Consider the following 20,885-nt stretch of genomic DNA (forward strand, 5'->3'; position numbering starts at 1 on the left):
GTGACCTTCTTGCTGTGAGGCAACAGTGCTAATGACTGAGCTACCATGCTGCCTTATACAAAAAGAAAATAATGTGGATGAACAGAGTATTATACAATACATTAACACTTGCTTGTTTACAGTTTAATGTAAATTACTCCTGTATTTTGTTCAAAGCATCATAGTAAAAAAGATGAATAAAATTAAATTATAACGACAGTAATTAATAAATAAATGTTAAGGCCCACTCTTACTGTATAGGCTTTGGTGGTCTCAAAGCATTGGTTCATAGACGGTAAAACATGTGATCTCTCCTTAAAAGCAAATGGGATCAAAGCTAATTGTGCAATTTGGTCTAATTTTAAGTCCTGTCAGTGTGTTGGAATTAAGCAGCAAATGTTTCAATCGAATTCAATACTTTGTTATTAATAACGTAATATTATTTATATTTGAGCAACTAATGTAAAATACTAATGTACATATTATAACAGTAGCGGGGGCAGATCTAGAAAATTATTTATGTGGTGCCGAGAAAATCGGGTTTTTTGTGATTCAATGAGTGCTATACATGTACAGCGTTGACAACTTTGCTGATCAATTATAACTAGCAAGCAACTACTCAAAACAGTTGGGTTAATAATAACCCAACAGGTAACCCATAGATGGGTCAATTTGGCACCGACCTTCTGTTCCATTGGGTTGATAAGGTTAACCCATTAATTAATAATAATAACCAATAATAATATAATGCTCAGATTCTGTACTTCTTGGGAAAACCAGCAACTTCCTGAACAAAATGTAGCACATATATATGTCTATATTAGCATTTAGATGTTACAATATAGTTTCCAAGCGAAAGGACAGTGTTTTTAGGACAACATAACATACCTTCAACAAGACTGGACGCGACTCCGTTTTGATGTCTCTGCTGGGTCCTAAAGACGAGAATGACGGCGGAATATCTCAAATACGTGTATCATGTCCTCCAAAACAACTGTAGAGATGAACACGGAGGTAGAGAAAGCGTTTTTATCCGCATGTAGATCGGCTATGAGGCGCGCACGCTTGTATCATCAATAATTAAGAGTTCAGGTGAAACAGATATAAAAAAACACGACACGGAGAGACAATTTGATTAAAAAAATAACAATATTACTGCATTAGAGTGTACATAAACGTTATAACGCAAGAGCAACATCACGTACGCACATTAATACAGCGGTTCTGTGTCAGTTCAATCAGTTGACTGTTGAAATTTCAAAATTGTAACCCAACTGGTTGAGTTATTAAATAAATAACCCAATAAAAGGTTTAAAATAACCCAACAAATCACCAAATATTTTAACTCAACCATTGGGTTAAATAAATAACCCAACATTTTTTAGAGTGTACCTCAAGAAACACTGAGAAATCCTTTCGCCTGATCAATTTTCATATTTGCATTGTCTTTTTAAAAACCCTAAAGCATCATTTGTTGTAAAGTATTAGAGTAATTCAGTATTTCAGTTTGTTTCATCTCATCAATAAAATACTGTAGAATGCTTCAGTTCAAGAAAAGCATAAGTGTTTGCATGGCTATTGCCAGGGTTTGAAAACGATGAGATCAGGAGGAGGGGTTATTTAGAATTGTGCTGCATTAATGACTACAAATAAAATGCATGTAGTTTTGTTTTATGCAGCAACACAATCATACTGTTAGGTGTTTTTAATAAGATTTGTTATATGATAAATGAATGACAACCAGCCCTACATGATTAATATAAATGTTTAATGAATATTCATAAAGTGTAATTCCACTGTATTCAAATGTAGCTATCTAAACTTAATGAAATGACATACAGGAATCTATAGCCTTGTCTGTGTTTTAATTGCTGTTGTTATGTCTACTGATCTGTTGTATAAGGGTAAATATGGGTTGTTGCTAGATCGGATGTGGATGCGGCCGGAAGTTGACTAGAATTATTTATATTACTTATTACATTTCCCAGTTATTGTATTTTATTAATGTCTACCCCAACCCTAAACCCAACCGTCATAGTAATGTAAAAACAGTAGTTGTACCGAGTATCATTTATGCTCTCTATTAAATTACCCCAAAATTTTTATTTTTTAACACCTACCCCCACCCCAACCCTAAACCTAACCGTCACAGTACTGTAAAAATAATAATTATTGTTATACAGTGTCAGAAAAAATGCTATTATAATTGATGTGCATACTCACCTCCGGCCGGCCGCGTATCCCATCTAGACTTTACTGTAAATATGCTGCTGCTTTGATGGCATTTGACACTGTTTAATATAGATAATATGATGATAATCATTGTGTTTGTCTTACCTAATAAGGTGATGGTCTATGCACTGTAATAATTGTCGCACTGTTTACTAACCCTCAGGTAGTTTCAAACCTCTGTGGGAATATAAATTTATATTATCTATATATATAACTGGTGCGACAGACCCTAAAATGTCTTGGTTTTTCTGAGCCCTGACTGTCTCCAAAGTAATGCAAATTGTCAGTTTCACAGCATGGCTATGTCTATTGTTTTCTCTTTTCGGTCACCTGGTCAGATGGGACTGGTCTCCAGAACATCATTTTGCACACTGTTTTCTGCCTTTGTCTTAGGGTAAACCCCTTTTATGTGGTCAGCAGCTGGGCAGGTTTCATCCATTCTGCAGACTTACATGCTGATGAGATCAGGCTTGAAAAGGCAGTTTATCCTTTTCAACAACACTTCATTTGCATGCTTTGTTTTAGAATGTATAAAAAACTAGTGCTTGGTGTACAGTTGAGAGTTTTCTTTCGATGACGCCACAGCTACGCTGAGTTCTTTTTATTAAAGGATTCTGCTTTGAAGACAACCGAAAGTTCTCCCTGGTTTTTTGGGCTCTTCTTAGAATTTCACAACAGTTTGGTGCAGTGAGCCAGACTAGAGAAATTCACAACACCTCGATGGGTTTTTTTCTTCTATATTTTAAAGAAAGCTGAATACTTATAACCCTTGTACTTCTATAGTAGGAAAAAACATGCTTTTAGTCAATGGTTACTTACATGTTTCCAGCTTTCCTTAAAATATCTTCTTTTGCGTTAATCAGAAGAATCAGAGGGTAAATGAGTAAATGATGATGGAATATTCATTTTTTGGGTGAAGTAACTCTTTAAGTGTCATTGATGGTGTGTCGGTGCCAGTGGTGTAGTGGTTAGTGTGTTGACACATGAACTCCAGTACTCACGGCGACCCAAGTTCGATTCCGCCTCGTGGTCCTATGCCAATACTTGCCCTCTCTCTGCTTTCCTGTCAACACTCTCTACTGTCCTCTCAAAATAAAAGGTGAAAACCCCAAAAAATAATAATAATAAAAAAAAAGTGTCATTGATGGTGTTGCCAAATATTACTATGAAAAAACAAACAAGCTAACCCCTTGGCAAATGTACAGAATAGGTTTGAGTATTTTGCAAATAGGATGGGGGATAGCTAACCCCAAACTCCATCTTCCTGCTTCATTAAACAACAAATTACATTATTAATTTAGTATTAATCAGTATTAGTACTATTTTTAAAAAAGTTCAATGACACAATGTTTATAATGACTATATATGGCATCGTTCACAGTGATGGGTTGCAGCTGGAAGGGCATTCGCTGCATAAAACATATGCTGGATAAGTTTACATTTACATTTAGTCATTTAGCAGACGCTTTTATCCAAAGCGACTTACAAATGAGGACAAGGAAGCAATTTACACAACTATAAGAGCAGCAGTGAACAAGTGCTATAGACAAGTTTCAGGTGTGTAAAGTCTAAGAAGCTAAGCAATAGAATTTTTTTTTTTGAGAGAGAGAGAGAGAGTACAGTTATTGGTATAGCCAGAGAGGCAGATACAGATTAGGAAGGAAAGTGGAGACTAAATAGTTGCGTTTTTAGTCGTTTCTTGAAGACAGCAAGTGACTCTGCTCTTCTGATGTAGTTAGGGAGTTCATTCCACCAACTGGGCAGATTGAATGCGAGAGTTCGGGAAGGTGATTTCTTCCCTCTTAGGGATGGAACCACGAGGCGACGTTCATTCACAGAACGCAAGTTTCTGGGAGGCAGGTTCATTCTGCTGTGGCGACCCCAGATTAATAAAGAAATTAATTAATGAGTAATGAGTAATGGCAACATGGAGACTGTGGCTGCATGATTGACTTAAAGCAGTTCATAAGAGACGTTTTTTTCAGACTACATATTTTTATGTCCTTACAGTGATTCACCCCCGCAATCATCGAGAAAACTGATTTATATTTTAATAAACTTGTTTTTTCTCAAGGTGTCAATTGCCACCCTGGTATACCCATGCCTTAATATCAGATGTGCCTAGCTATTAAATTATTTACCTTTGTTAGTAACTTGTTGGCAGCGTAATGATAGTGATGGCGCCCCACCCCACTGCCGTTACTGTTGTCTAACTCCAGAAAAGGAAAGCAAATGTACCATAAAAGAGCCCATAATCTTCAATACTTGCTTTACACAAGATCTAAAGAAATAAACAGAGGTTTGCGTGAGAAAAAAGATCAAATGTAAGTGATTACTCACAGAAACTGCACTCTCTCCCACTTGCTGTGCTCAAATGACAGTTTAGCCTGGTTTGCTAGGTTTTGCAAGAAATATAGCCCTGCAATATAAAGACTAAAATTATACCCCCACCCATTCATAAATGAACAGTTTCTTTTTTTAATTAACCATGTGATAGCAATTATAATGATTCTGTTATCATTACAAAAAAACTTTGACAGCACAGCATGACCTTTTATGTGAAGCTGCTTTGACACAATCTACATTGTATAAGCGCTATACAAATAAAGGTGAATTGAATTGAATTGAATTGACACTCCAGGGACAAACAAGTCTTCGCTGAGGCCAGCTTCCGGCCTCCGCCGCTGAGACTGCAGCTCTGCACAAGACATTTGGCCAGCGGAGAAATTAAAATGGTCGTGCCCAACTGAGCCTGGTTCCTCTAAAGGTTTTTTTTCTTCCCTTTCGCCAATTAGTGAAGTTTTTTTCCCTCTCCGCTGTCGCCACTGGCTTGCATGGTTCAGGATCTGTAGAGCTGCTCATCGTTGGATTTGCTCTTCAGTGTTTGGACTCTCAGTAGTGATTATTAAACCACACTGAACTGAGCTAAACTGAACTGAACCTAAACACTACAAACTGAACTACACTGTTCCAATTTACTGTGACCTTTTATGTGAAGCTGCTTTGACACAATCTACATTGTAAAAGCGCTATACAAATAAAGGGGAATTGAATTGAATAGCTGACATGGTACAAACCCATTCAGGATATTAACTACATTGTAAATTAACTGACTTTCTTCTGTAAATTGCATATACTTTGCAGTTATTATTTAGCAACATTTTTCTACCATTTAATTCAGTAATCTTTATTTCTATGGCGCTTTTACAATGTTGTGTTAAAGCAACTTAACATGAAGAAAAGACAATAAAAGCTGTAACAATATTTCATTTAGGGGAATATTCCAGCAAATCTGGCAGTCCCAGAGTCAAGGGTGTAGTGGACATTTAAAAGTGGGGGGAACAGCTGTATGAAATCCAAAAGTTTACATTCTTAATCACCTGTTTCTAAATGGTGTCTCAAAAAGTGAAGGGGACATATCACCCCGTCCCTCCCGGTTACTACGCCCCTGCCCAGAGTACCTGAACCTCACAAAACTGTCCTTTTACTCTGTTTCATCATGCTAGCACAGTTTTTATCACTTGGTAAAATCTAAATTTTTTGGTTGAGAAAAATATTTTAACACAAACATAAATGTATTGATGCAATATGGCAAAACACTATACACCCTGCTGCAAGTGGTTAAAAGTGGCAAAATCCGGTTGGGAAACAACGGACTTGGCTGCCACGAAAGCTGTTTTCATCGAAGCGCAAGTGGCCATTACAAAATATCGGGTAATGGCCTATGGATTAGCTAACGCCCCCTCTGTCTTCCAGGGCTTTATAAATGAGATGTTTCTTGAGTTCCTGTGTACAAAACTGTCGTTGTCTACATTGACAATATTGTCATATACTCCTGAAACCTAGCCGAACATCGCCACTACATTGTGGAGGTCCTCACCCAGCTCTGTGAGTATCATTTATTTCTCAAAGCTGAAAATTGTTCATTCTACCAGTCTTCTCTTCAATTTCTAGGATTTATCACCAATGAACACCGAGTTAAGATGGACAAGGGGAAGGTAACTGCAATTACGTCCTGGCCATAAGCTACCACAGAAAAAGGAGCTCCAGAGATTTCTGGATTTTGCAAATTTCTACCAGTGTTTCATAGAAAACTATAGTACCATTTCCAGTCCTCTTATCAGTCTTTTGTGGTAAAAAACGAAGTCCCTCGTCTGGAATGCGGCCACTACCACTGCCTTCCAAACTCTGACGAATGCTTTCATTCAAGCTCCTCTCCTAGTACACCTAAATCCTGAGCTTCCATTCATGGTTGAAGTGGATACATGAACCACAGGAGTGGGAGAGGAGTTATCGCAGTGGAAGGGGGGTACCACCAAAACTCCATCCTTGTGTCTTTTTCTCCAAAAAAATTAAGCCTGGCGGAGGTCAATTATGACATAAAAAGTTGATAACTCCTTGCCATCAAACTAGCCCTAGAAATATGCAGACATTGGCTGTAGGTGTCTACACACCTGTTTGTAGTATTCACAGATCATAAAAGTTTACAATATTTCTGAGAAACTCAATGCATTAATGCCAAGTGGGCCCAGTTTTTTACTATATTTAACTTTACCATTTCCTATCACCCAGGTTGAAAGAATGTCAGAGCAGAGGCACTTTCACATCTCCACGGAGCTGAAGAGACAACCATAGACATGGTATCCATCTTACCACAAATCTGACAGTCAGCCCTATAGGATGAGAGTCCCCTCCAGACACTGATCAGGATCCACCAGCAGCTCAGCCAGACTATCCACCTGAGCCCCACTTCATTCCTAATAACCAGCGCAACCAACTAATTTATTCTGCACATACATCTCTGGGCACTGGTAACTCAGGGGCCAACAAAACCCTCTCTCTGATAAGGGATCACTTCTGATGGCCAGAGATGGCACAGGACGTGAATATGTTTGTGCATGGGTGCAAGGAGTGTACCATGTCAAAGATTTGATGTCATCTTCCAGCTGGAAAATAAATACCTCTCATCATCCCGAATCGCCCCTGGTCACACCTAGGAGTGGATTTCATGACCGATCTTCCAGCTGCAGGAGGTAATACCTGAATCTTTGTTATCATAGACGGATTCTATAAGTCCTGCGAATTGATACTGATACCCAGTTTACCCACACCCATGGTAACCGTGGAGTTATTGTTTAATCATATATTCAATATTATGAATAACCTGAAGATATAACTTCAGACAGAGGCACCCAGTTTATCTCTTTTGTCTGGAGGGCCTTTTTAAAGAGCCCATATTATGGGTTTTTGAAAATGCCCTTCCATGTAGTGTGTAACACAGCTCTAAGTGAAGTGAAATATCCAGCTAAGGCTTAAATGTGTAAGTGTACAGTGTTTAAAACTATTGATTCATCTATAAAGGAGTCGACTCATAGTGCTTCAAACGAGTCGTCTTGATAACGAGTCATTAGGTGTTTCGCGATGACGCAGCTACGAAACACAAGTAGTTGCACGCACACACCCGGGAGATTTGAAACCTGCGGCCCCGCCCACTAACACAGAAAAAAAGCCCCACACACACACACAAACACACACACGCACACACACACAGAGACACATACAGACACCGGTGGAATGAAGTCAGGCTGTGCAGATGGATACTATCGACAGCCTACCCAAAGATGAAAGCTCAGCCTTATAACATTCTGGAAACTACATGCTTACAAAGAAGACTTCATCGGTTTGTAAAAGGAAGGATCAGTAAAGACTGTCAGAACAAGGATCAGTGGATCATGAATCAGTTTCTTCCCCCATTTCACCAGTGCGATTAAAATTGTTGCCTCGTTTACTCTAGCTTGCAAATGATGCATTTAGTTGTGTTTTGTTACTTGTAACCGCGTGTACTGTATCAGGTTAACTCTTTATTCTCGTATCGCGTGTAAAGCCACGTTGAAAACGTGACGCGTGCCGCTTTGATTACGGATCGTCAGGTGTTGCTACACGCATGCAACAGTCAAGTTTCAAAATATTTTAGCTCAGGTTCAAGGGAGCTGTCTAAATTGCACCCAGCAAGCTGAACTGGTGCTCTAATCTAGGCGAACGGTGAGGGTTGTGTGTGTGTGTGTTGCGTGTGTGTGTTGCGCAGGGCCGGTTCAGCAAGCTGAACTGCCGCTCTAGGTTAAAGACGATCACCTCGCCCTCAACCCGAAAGTGAAAAAAAAGTGACCCGTTAGCAAAGTGAGGACGTGGGGTGTCGCAGATATAACTCAGGACGCGGGTGGTGAGGGAGGTGTCGCGGACGTCTCACCCTCTATTGGTGCTGTGTCTTCCAAGGAGGAGGAGGAGGTGTTTGTGTGTGCGTCTGTGTGAAAAGAGCAGGTAGAGGGTGACGTGCTCCTCGCCAGTTCTTGGAGTTTTTGCTCAATAAAATAGTTTGTCGTCTGTTTTTTTAAGCGCATCGTCTGTATTTACATTCATCCACTGGCAGCCAAAATCCACACCTTACACTATGAAGCGTGTATGCACTGTGACTACTTTTATATTGTTGATTACGTGCTGGGCATTTCACTCTGTCTCGCGCTGAAGGCTGTCAGTTTCGACCAATCGCAGCAGGCTGTCATCAGTCCAATCAGCGCAGATTAGCTTCGTGCTGAGGAGGGGTTTGGGAACAAATAAATCGCTGAACGATTCATATGGGAGTCGCTGGGATAATTAGGTAAAAATAAATGCAGATTATAAGACCATCAAAGTGTTTTATGACCTTGCATGCATATTAGACTGTTGTTGGAGACCCTTACAACCTAAATATGACCCTATTTCATGTATAATATGGGCTCTTTAAAACTCCTGGGTGTGATTGAAAGATTCAGAAAGTGGGGCGATTCCTCCGAACCTTCTGCCACAGCCACCAAAACTCCTGGAACCAATTCCTAGGCTGGGCCGAGTATGTTAAAAACTCCCTGCGCCAACCCACCACTGGACTCACACCCCTTCTAGAGCATACTTGATTACCAGCCTCCACTATTTCCCTGGTCTGGAGAACCATCTGACATCCCAGCAGTCAACTATTAGTTCCAGGAGAGCAAGAGGGGGTGGGACTTAGCTCAGCATCATTTTCAAAGGCACAATCATTTAAGAAGACACAAAATTATTCGTATAATCGTAGTAACCCAGAGTTTAGAGTTGGCCAAAAGTTTTGACTGTCCTTGAAGGATATGTATCTTCACCTAAAAAAAAAGCTAAAAAGCTGAGTCCCAGATTTGTTAGTCCCTTTATCATAGAGGAGAGAATCAACCCGGTCATGTTTTATCTTCACCTCCCACCTGAGTACAGAATTCATCTCACTTTTCACATTTCTCTCCTCAAACCTTTTCACTCACCCATTAATGTTTTCACAGAACCTGGTCCCAGGGAGGAACCGCCTCCTCCTATACACATCAAAGATACCATATATCAGGTGCAGGAGATCATGGATTCTAGACTACGTGGGGGAAAATCTCATTGATTGGGAGGAGTATGGACCAGAGGAGAGTTTGTGGGTACTTCGAGATGACATCTTGTTCTGAAATCTCCAGCGTTGATGGATAAATTGATTGAAGTTTGATGTTTTTTCTGATCCAATTTACCCGACTGTGGATATTGTGGTTGAAGAGCTGAATGCTTCCTTGGTTTACATTTTTCAGATTTCCGTTGCATCGTGTGGCATCATATGTTCCTGGAGCCATGAGTAAACTCACAGACAAAATTAGCTTTTCAGAGAAAATCTTCAATATGTTATTCTAATCTCAAGATGCTTTTGCTATTTCTGCCTGGAAAAAAATGACAACTACACTGAACATTTTGGTGAGATAAAGAGCTAGCTCTAGTCCAACAGATAGGCTAATTTATTTCTGCATATTTATTTGTCTAGCGTTGTTAATAATTTGGCCCAAAAAATAATTAAGGAAATAATTGTCATGTGCGAAAAGAAAATACAATACTTTATATTTACATTTAACATGTATATTCAAAGTGTGAAATCAACATGAACAATGTTGCTAGTGTCTCCTCTAACCTGGAGATGGCAAGCCTCCTTTTTCAGTTGACCACCATGACCTCGGACTTGGAGGTGCTGATTTTCACCCCCACACGTCACACTTGAGAGCAAACTGTCCCAGTACATGTTGAACTGTCCCAGTGCAGGTCCAATGAAGCCAACCGGAAAACATCATCTGCAAATAGCAGATACGCAATTCTGTGTCCCCAAACCAGACCCAGAGTCCAACATGTTCAGGAACACGTCTGACTTTTTGTCGGCAATGTAAACTAAATTCCTGCTCTAGTAAAACATAGACCGGACAACCCTTAATAGAGCCATTGACATTGGCTTTTTTCAAGGGAGGCTGAGAAGTGTGATCCCTTTATAGTTGGACTTCACCCTCTGGTTCCCCTTCTTAAATGTGACCTCAACCTATTATACTATTTTGCTTTATATGTTTAAAACTATTGCATATAACTGGGTTATAGTTTTCACTGTACCCATGATTTTAACCCCCAGAAGTGATTATAGGCCTATGTGTATGAACTTTCATTACCTTTCCCTTTGGCCTCCTACCTTTTACCTTAAAGCTTTATTGATTTATGACATGTGCCATGACTTGTTGTAATCTATACACTAGGTTAAAAATTAAACCAGACAGTACATGTTCAAGCAGAACACGGATAATCCCACAGTCTGTCATTCGCAAACATGAGATTTGTGGTCTGTTTTCTTTCTCTGCTTACTGTGTTTAGGGCTGGACAATGTGGGAATATATTAGTCTGGTATACTGAGGGCAGCCACTGGATTAATCTGAAGATTGTGTTGGACACTTTATTGGACAGGGGACACAATGTTACAGTGTTGGTTCCTGATGGCGCGCTCTTTATGAAAGCCAACGAATCGGATCGCTTCTCCTACCAGCACTTCAGTGTGTCCACATCTGCACAGGACATGCAAGATTTCTTTGATGAACTTTTACATTTCTCAGTGTTTGAGATGGAGAATTCAAACTTGCTTGAGATTCAAATGAAATTCTCCGAGCTTGGTTCCAAACATCAAGATGTGAGTTTGTCATACTGTGACGGCATTCTGAAATCTCCAGAGTTGATGGACAAATTGAAGAAAGGAAAGTTTGACGTTGTCCTGTCAGATCCAATCTATCCGTGTAGTGATATCGTGGCTGAAGTGCTGAATGTTCCCTTGGTTTTCACCTTCAGATTCTCCGTTGCTCATGCAACAGAGCGCATGTGTGGCCAGATACCAGCTCCACCATCATATGTTCCTGGAGCCATGAGTAAACTCACAGACAAGATGAGCTTTACTGAGCGAATCTTCAATATGCTCTTCTACCTTTCTCTAGACACTTTTTCTAGACAAATATGGAAAAGATTTGATAACTATTACACTGAATATTTTGGTGAGTAACATGAAGCTTCCAAATAATAATTGATCCAAAAAATAGCATGCACAGAATGTAAGATTTATTTCAAGTCACCAGATGAAGGTTTTTGGGTGCATTCCATTAGCTAAACAATCACAATTAGTAATTATATAATACTTCAGTACAACCAAATCATCATCTGAAAGCAGAATAGATAAGCTATGGTTTGGTATAGCATGATACGGTATAGTTCATTTGGACAGAGTAATAGCTGGTCGAGATACAATTATTTGAAAGTCTAGAAACTGAGGTTTTAGAAAAAAAATCTAAATATTGAGAAGGTTGACAAAATGAAAGTCCTTAGCAATGCATATAACTAATCAAAAATGACATTTTGATAAATCTGTAGAAGGAAATTTGTAAAAAATATCTTAAAGGATTTTTTTTTTACATACTATCAAACACACGTCATTTCAGGACGGCCCACTTCCTATTGTGAGATGATGGGTAAAGCTGATATCTGGTTAATCAGAACCTACTGGGATTTTGAGTTTCCACGGCCATTCGTGCCCAACTTCAAATATATTGGAGGGCTTCACTGCACCCCTGCCATGCCATTACCCAAGGTGAGTCTGTGTTTTTAACATTCAGCTTCATTTGTTGGTACAAAGCATGCCTACAAGTCCAAGAAGTGTTCATTATTTGACTGAAAATAATGTTCAGTGAGCAAGTCACATGATGTTATTGTGATGCCCTGAGTTGTATTCATTTAGATCAGTATTTCTTATCCACTTTATTGAAAGCCAACAACTCATGAGACTCATTTGTTCTTGAATCATACTGTGCTGTTTGGGTTTAATTTGGAAAAAAAATATTTCTTGCTGTTATTATTATTACTTTGATATTTCATTGACCATCAACAAACATTATTTAATGTATTCCTCATGATTTTATTTTTTCAAAATAAACATGTGTTCTAATTCTGATTCTTGGAACACATAACAAAAAAGGTACAGGAGCAATTTAGGACTATTAATCAGGTAAATTAGTTAAATAATGATGTGATTTGAAACAAGTGATGTCAACAGGTGATTGTAATTATGATTTGGTACAAAAGCAGCATCCAAGAAAGGTCTAGTCCTTTATGAGCAAAGATGGGCTGAGGATCGCCAGTTTGCCAACAAATATGTGAAAAAATTATTGAAATGTTTAAAAACAATGTTCCTCAATGACACATAGGAAAACATTTGGATAATTCACCTTTAAAAGTGCATATCACAATCTAAAGATTCAAGGAATCTGGATGAATTTCAGTACATAAAAGGACAAGAGCGCTAGCTTAAGCTGAACAACTGTGATCTCCAAACCCTCGGGCGGCACTGCATCAAGAATCATCAATTTATATGCGATATCACCACATGGGCTCAAGACTACTTTGGCAGACCTTTGTCAAGTACCACAATATGTAGTTACATTCACAAATGCCAGTTAAAACTGTACTGTGCCAAAAGGAAGCCCTATGTTAACAGTGTCCAGAAGTGCCATCAACTTCTCTGGGCTCAGAGGCATCTGGGATGGATTATCACAAAATGGAAACATGTACTGTGGTCAGATGAATCAGTGTTTCAAGTATTTTTTTAGAGAAATGGATGCTGTGTGCTCCGGACCAAAGAAGAAAAGAATCATCAAGACTCTTACCAGCAACAAGTCCAAAAGCCAGGGTCAGTCATGTTATGGGGTTGTGTCAGTACCCTTGACAAAGATAACTTGCACTTCTGTGATGGCACCATTAATGCTGAAAAGTGCAGAGATTTCAGAGCACAGTATGTTGCCTTCTTTTCCAGGCACTCCCATGCATATTTCAGGAAGACAATGCAAAACCACATTCTCCACACATTGCAAAGTCCTGGCTGTGGAGGAAGAGGATACAGGTATTTGACTGGCTTGCCTGCTGTCCTGACCTGTCTTCAATAGAGAACGTGTGGCACATTTTGAAGCACAAAATGTGACAATGAAGACCCCGTACTGTTGCCCACCTTAAGACTTGTTTGCAGGAAGAATGGCGCAAAATTACACCTGAAACACTTTATCACTTGGTTCAGTCGCTAAATGTCTTTTAAGTGTTCTGAAAAGGAATGGCAATATTACAAGGTGCTAAATGCTTTACTGATACAACATTTTAGAAATTTGTTGCAAGAACCAAAATTGGAAAGTGTGTTTATTTTGAAAAATCTAAATAAATAAAAATCGTGAGTAAGTTTAGAAATCACTACTTTCTTTTTTTATTTGCGTTTTCCATACTGTCCCAACTTTTTCTGATTTGGGGTTGTACACGCTGCAACATATTACAAATTGCACATGAGTGTGTAGAATTACTTTAAACACCCTTAGTTTTTTCAGTGTTTTTGCTGTTGTGCAGGACATGGAAGAGTTTGCGCAGAGCTCAGGGGATGATGGGATTGTGGTCTTCACACTGGGGTCTATGATAGACAAAGTGCCTAAAGAGATGAGCAATAGAATCGCCTCTGCACTGGCACAGATACCACAGAAAGTAAGAGATCATCCCTACAGTACAGCCTTTACTTTCAAGTATCATCAACAAATAAAAACTGCTTCTAAATGAAGGGACTGGAATGAAATAAAGTCATTTTAGACATTAATTTGTCTATAATCTCTTAGTTATTCCTATGATCAGTTAAGAGTGATTTTGTGTAACTGTGTTGCAGGTCTTGTGGCGATACGGTGGAGAGAAACCAGATACTCTTGGTGAAAACACTAGAATCTATAAGTGGATGCCTCAGAATGATTTATTGGGTTTGTATTATCATTTGTGACTAGTATGTTACTTTAATGACAAGTGTATCCGTTTTTCTCAATCAGGCCACCCCAAAACCAGAGCGTTTATCACTCACGGAGGCACTAATGGCATATATGAGGCCATATATCATGGTGTCCCGATGGTCGGGATCCCCTTGTTTGGTGACCAGCCTGATAATTTGGTTCATATGACCACCAGAGGTGCTGCTGTTGTAGTAGACAGCATCAAGAGCATGCAGCCACAAGAACTGGTGGACAAAATCAATACAGTCATTAATGACCCTTCGTAAGTCACTCATATGATCTGATTTACACTGTTATCAGTGCATAATACTGCAGATCTCTGGACTCCTACTGTGGAATAATTGTATTTTTTTTCTCCGTAGGTATAAAGAGAATGCAATGCGTTTGTCCAGGATTCATCACGACAGACCAATGAAGCCTTTAGATGAGTCTGTGTTCTGGATTGAGTTCGTCATGCGCAATAAAGGTGCAAAACACCTGCGTGTGGAGGCCCACAACCTGACCTGGTATCAGTACCACTGTCTGGATGTGTTCGCTTTTCTGACCACTGTCCTGACTCTAGTCCTCTACATCTGCTTTAAAATGGCCAAATTCTTCATCATGCGCTGCTGCTTTAGATCAAAGAGTAAAAGCAAAAAAGAGTGATTTGGACTGATACAAATATCCACCGGTCCAGTTCATACATGCATATATAAAGTAGTTCACTCTCAGAAATAAAGGTACAAAATCTGTCACTGGGGTGGTAGTCTTACAGAAGTTACATATTTGTACCTAAAAGGTCTATCATGGTGCTTAAAGTTTTTTTAAAAACTATTTGTGTTTTAGGTACTAATATGTAAACTTTAGATTCTAATATGCACTTTTAAAGGAACACTCCACTTTTTTCTTTTGGAAATTGGCTTGTTTACAACTCCCCCAGACTTGAAGATGCCCTATTATGGGTTTTTGAAAATTACCTACTATGCAGTCTGTAACACAGCTCTAAGTGAATGAAAACATCCAGCTGAGGTTTAAATCGGAAAGTGCAACTAGTTTTAAACTTTTGAATTAAAAAAAAAAATTGACTCAGAGTCGTTTAAATGATTTGTCGTTTGTCCGAATCATTTGCCTGTTTGTATTGACGTCGACACGAAACAATACCGAATATGAAGTGCCAGATCTGGTAAAACGTGAATGTTCCCTTTAAACACTAGCGGTGTGTAGGTGTGTGTGGGATTGATCATGACTGGAGATGAGAAATTATTAATGAGTGAACATTCTGGTGATTAATACAATAACCTGCCCTGCAAGGTGGGATTCTCCAGCCATTTGTTAAAGGAAGGATCAGCAAAGACTATTTGATGAAAATATGTATGGGACTTTTTCAGACCTTTTCGGAATTTGGTCAGTACACAATACTTATTTTGGAGTAATAGTTTTCATAAAGAATTGTTATATGATAGATTAATGACAAGCAGCCCTACGCGATTTACATGAATGTTTAATGGATATTTATAAAGGGGTTATTCCACTGTAAATGTAGCTAATACTTCTAAATATACTTATTGTATCTAAACTTAATGAAACAGCAGTCTACATCATCCTGGTCTGTGATTTAATTGCTGTTGTTATGCCTACTGATCTGTTGTATAAGGGTATATATGCTGCTGCTTTGATGGCATTTGACACCGTTAGATAATATGATGATAATCGTTGTGTTTGCCTTACCTAATAAGGTGATGGTCTATTCATTTTAACAATTATAATAATAAAATGTCTCACTGTTTACTAACTCTCAGGGGTTTCAAACCTCAATGGGTTTTTTTTCTTCTATATCTTAAAGAAAGCTGAATATATATATAACACTTGTACTTTCATAGTAGGAAAAAAGCATGCTATGGAAGTCAATGGTTACTTACATGTTTCCATCTTTCTTTAAAGGGCACCTATGGTAAAAAATCTACTTTTCAAGCTGTTTGGACAGACATATGTGCATGTATGGTGTATAGACCGTCATATTGGGGTGATATAAGCACACCCAGTGCTTTTTTTTTTCAATTTAACAATATAAAAAACGGTGGACCAATTGGAGCTGTTTTCAAATCGACTGCTACCTGACGTAGGAGTGCGGTCCCCCCGCCCAACGAATATTGATTGAGAGGCGCGTCATCATATCCTCAGTTTGTTGATTCACGTCCGCCATTTTCAGCGTGAGTCGAAGCGATATCACTAAAGGAACACCCTAGCTCTATTTTTAGATGTAAGGCACATTGGGCTCAACACAAGAGCAATATTCTCCACATTAATCACTCTAATCGGAATTATTGGTTGTATCTTTAGGTAGGTTTGCAAACATGTGTACTTCTCATTGAGTCTACCTTATACTTCAGCCGTTTGCATTTCTCGCGATCCCAGAAGCTCCCTGTGATACTAACTAGCATGTGTTTTAGAATTCTAAACATAGGTTTCTATCAGGGTACACTCAAGTCGACGGCTGGGCGCCGCGGACCGCTGCAGAAACCTATGTTTAGAATTCAAAAATGCGAGGCTCGACGATTCGGGACACTTCATGTTTCTGCCGCGCCACAGAGAGTGTCTGGTGTGCCGTGTCGCGGCTTCGAGCGGCGCATCCGGTGCCTCAGTCAAAGTTAATTCAGTGTGCGTGGTTATTAGTCTCGGTGTACAAGCTTGGCACTTGAAACTAGCACACAGTTAGCTGTAAAACTGTACAAAGACACATATGATTGTGTACTCTCTGCTTGGTCTGTGTCCGAGTCGTACATGTACGACTGAATGGTGATCCTCTCTCCTTCTCCGTCTGCCTGTCAGACTGTTGCAAACACAGAGCGGGTCATGGCCCGCCCCCTTGTTACGTTGGCGGGAAGTCGAAACTAATTTACATGTGAAGCAACACACCCCTAAATCAGCGAACTGTGGACACGCCCCCAACATGACACTTTTAACACATTATAATAAAAAAATCTGAATTGTGTTTTGAACTGAACCTAAACTGGCACACTCAGAAGAACCATAATATTAATATTAAATCATAAAAAGGAGGTAAACTATGTGCCCTTTAAAATATCTTCTTTTGTGTTAATCAGAATAATAATATAAATGTTTGGAATGAGTGAAGGGTGAATAAATCATGACAGAATATTCATTTTTTGGGTGAATTAACCCTTTAAGTGTCTTTGATTGTGTTGCCAAATGTTACAAACAAGCTAACCCCATGGAAAATGTTCAGAACAGGTTCAAATAGTGTATATTGCAAATAGAACAGGGGACAGCTAACTTCAATTCCAATTTTTTTCCAATTTCCAATTTCCCATGTATGTGTAAGCAGGAAAAAATCACATGGATTCCGGATTCACTGGAATCAGATTCAGGCCTTGTTCATAAGTGGAAATTTATCCGATATGAATCAGATCTGTGCCCTCATGTTTGCACTGTAAGCAGGTAGTTCGGTCAATGTGAGTCACGTGTCAGTAACAACCGAAGCGAATGACATCAAGTCTGATGCTTTCATTTTGGAACAGACTTCAGCAGAGTCCCAAACCCTAAATTTCATACACGAAGACTTAAAAAGCTTTTATATTGTCATATAGCACAAATATTTGAGCATGTTAATGAGAGAGAGAGAGAGAGAGAGAGAGAGAGAGAGAGAGAGAGAGAGAGAGAGAGAGAGAGAGAGAGAGAGAGAGAGAGAGCGCAACATCCACCACATAAACTATATAATATAAAACTGTGGCATACGTCACTTGCATATAAGTCAAGGCATGAACATTAAATTAAGATGCCTACTGGTTTAAAAAGGCCTAGATTAAAAGAAGATGGCCAAATGGAAACTTTTCTGTCATAAACTATAGTAAAACAGCTTGTCAGAAAGAATAAAAAAAAAAACTAAACCCTGTGAACTCATTAAATACAGGAATGGAGGAAAAAAACACTCTTTAATTATCAGCTGTCAGTCAGCGCCCGCTCTTTTTTTCCTGGTCATTGCGCCTTTGCCGTGTGCTGTGTAAATACGGACAATCGGATACGAGTCACTTTTAAAAGATGATGTCATCAAAAAAATCGGATACAGTCACAAAATCGGATTTGACCATTAATTATGCAGTGTAAATGCAGCTAAAGAGTCACTTTTTCGGACTACATATTTTTACATATATATATATTTTTTTTTTTCGTAGAGGAAACTGATTTATATTTTAATACACTTGGTTTGTCAGTGCTGGCAAAGCTTTTTCTCAGGGTCTCAATTACCACCCCCATGGCTTAATATCAGATATGCCTGTCTATTTAATTATTTACCTGCTTTAGTTACTTGTTGTCAGCGTAATGAAAGGCCTATTTTAGGGGGGCTGTAGCACCACTATATTTCTACTCAGCCCCTCTAAAACTTTTCTGATAATCTGTAGACCAAATTATCGTCTCTGTCCCCTTTAAATTTGATATGAAGACGGCGCCAAAATTCGGCTCCTCCCTGACTTTCGTTTTTCATTTGATCAGCTGTGCAGAGTGAGAGAACAAGGTGTTTGCAGTTCTTTGCCATGGATACACTTGTATTACTTGTACCCCAATGTCAGATAGGAGCAATCGGGTTTCCCATCTACTGTTTCCTCAGTGCTCACCTCACACAGCTGTTTCCTCCAGCGAAAATGTAACTCTTAACGAACATTTTACTATTTTTATTTCAAAATGAACTACCATTACAAAACACATTACAGTGCATGTGGCATTATGTATACCACAGTCATGCACAGAAAGGATTAAACACAGTGACAGAACCCCTTGAATGAATGTACTTATTTTAACTGTCACTGACAGAGATAGAAACATCATGTGTTGTCTTGTATTAAAAATATTTCCTATTTTAATATTGTGATTCAGTCCGTGAAATATGTGAATTAGCCAGTAGGTTTAAAAAGATATATTTTTAAATGTATGCCATTTAATTAGAAAAGTGGCAGTTTTATTTATTAAATACATGGAAACGGCCACGCAGTAGGTACTGCTGTCGCCTCACAGCAAGAAGGTCGCTGGTTCGAGCGAGTTTCTGTGTGAAGTTTGGGTGGAAACCATACGCGTGGGTTTCCTCCGCATGCTCCGGTTTCCCCCTCTGTCCAAAGACATGCGGTACAGGTGGTTTGGGTAGGTTAATTTGTCCGTAGTCTATGAGTGTGTATGGATGTTTCCCAGAGATGGGTTGCAGCTGGAAGGGCATCCGCTGCGTAAAACATGTGCTGGATAAGTTGGCGGTTCATTCCGCTGTGGCAACCCCGGATTAATAAAAGGATTAAGCCAAAAAGAAAATGAATGAATGAATACATGAAAACAAAAATTGTACTTTAACATATGATGTGGCTTTCACTACAGTAAACAGGTTTGTTGAGCCTATATGGCTCATTCTGAACTCAAATGACTATACACTATACCCAATTCACCTGTACCGCATGTCTTTGGACTGTGGGGGAAACCGGAGCACCCGGAGGAAACCCACACGAAGGCAGGGAGAACATGCAAACTCCACACAGAAACGCCAACTGACCCAGCCGAGGCTCGAACCAGCGACCTTCTTGCTGTGAGGCGACAGCACTACCTACTGCGCCACCTCATTTTTAAGTGTATTATTATTAAATTATTACTAATAAATACATTAGGGTTATATATATATATATATATATAATTTTTTTTTCTCACATGGAGCTGAGCCCCCCTAGAATGAAAGTCCTAAAATCGCCCCTGGATGGCGCCCCACCCCACTGCTGTTACTGTTGTCTAACTCCAGAAAAGGAAAACAAATGTACAATAAAAGAGCCCATAATCTTCAATACTTGCTTTACACAAGATCTTAAGCCATAAAAAACATTTGCGTGAGAAAAAATATCAAATGTAAGTGATTACTCACAGAAACTGCACTCTCTCCCACTTTCTGTGCTCAAATTACAGTTAAGCTCGGGTTGCTGATTTCACAAGAAATATAGCCCTGCAATATAAAAACTCTAATTATGCCACCACCCATTCATAAATTACAATTTTACAGCAATATTATAAATATAAAATGTTTCTTTTTTTGTTAAATAACCATGTAATAGTAATTACGATTCTGTTATCATTAATGACTGACAGCACAGCTGACATGGTACTCATAATCCATAATCATAATCCATTCAGGATATTAACTACATTGTAAATCTACTGACTTTCATCTGTAAATTGCATAAACTTTGCAGTTATTATTTAGCAACATTTTTCTTCCATTTAATTCAGTAATCTTTATTTCTATGGTGCTTTTACAATGTTGTGTTAAAGCAACTTAACATGAAGAAAAGAGAATAAAAAGCTATAATATTTCAGATAGTGGAACAATCAGCAAATCAGGCAAGCTCAGAGAACCTGAACCTCATAAATTATCCTTATACTCTGTTTTATAAGCCAAGTTTTTATCATTTGGTAAAATATAAATAATTTGGTAGAGTAAAATATTTCAACACAAACATAAATGTAATT

General features: G+C 38.8%; 2 protein-coding genes across 3 annotated transcripts in view; both read left to right on the top strand.

Annotated features, from left to right (window-relative positions):
- LOC130228870 (UDP-glucuronosyltransferase 2B15-like) overlaps window positions 1–16,164 on the top strand; it is a 32,172-nt gene extending 16,008 nt beyond the window's left edge. Inside the window, exons 1-6 of one of the 2 annotated variants that reach the window (XM_056457359.1) lie at window positions 10,836–11,588; window positions 12,030–12,178; window positions 13,972–14,103; window positions 14,279–14,366; window positions 14,433–14,655; window positions 14,756–16,164. In XM_056457359.1, coding sequence (XP_056313334.1) covers window positions 10,880–11,588; window positions 12,030–12,178; window positions 13,972–14,103; window positions 14,279–14,366; window positions 14,433–14,655; window positions 14,756–15,038 — 1,584 coding nt within the window. In that variant the 5' untranslated portion in view covers window positions 10,836–10,879 and the 3' untranslated portion in view covers window positions 15,039–16,164. Of the gene's footprint in view, window positions 1–10,835; window positions 11,589–12,029; window positions 12,179–13,971; window positions 14,104–14,278; window positions 14,367–14,432; window positions 14,656–14,755 lie in introns of those variants that run through there. The other variant, XM_056457360.1, reaches the window with a different exon arrangement.
- LOC130228869 (UDP-glucuronosyltransferase 2B15-like) overlaps window positions 1–20,885 on the top strand; it is a 46,116-nt gene that overhangs the window by 19,197 nt on the left and 6,034 nt on the right. The gene's annotated exons all lie outside the window — the stretch shown is intronic.

This window comes from Danio aesculapii, chromosome 5 (assembly GCF_903798145.1).
Source record: "Danio aesculapii chromosome 5, fDanAes4.1, whole genome shotgun sequence".
Classification (NCBI taxonomy): domain Eukaryota; kingdom Metazoa; phylum Chordata; class Actinopteri; order Cypriniformes; family Danionidae; genus Danio; species Danio aesculapii.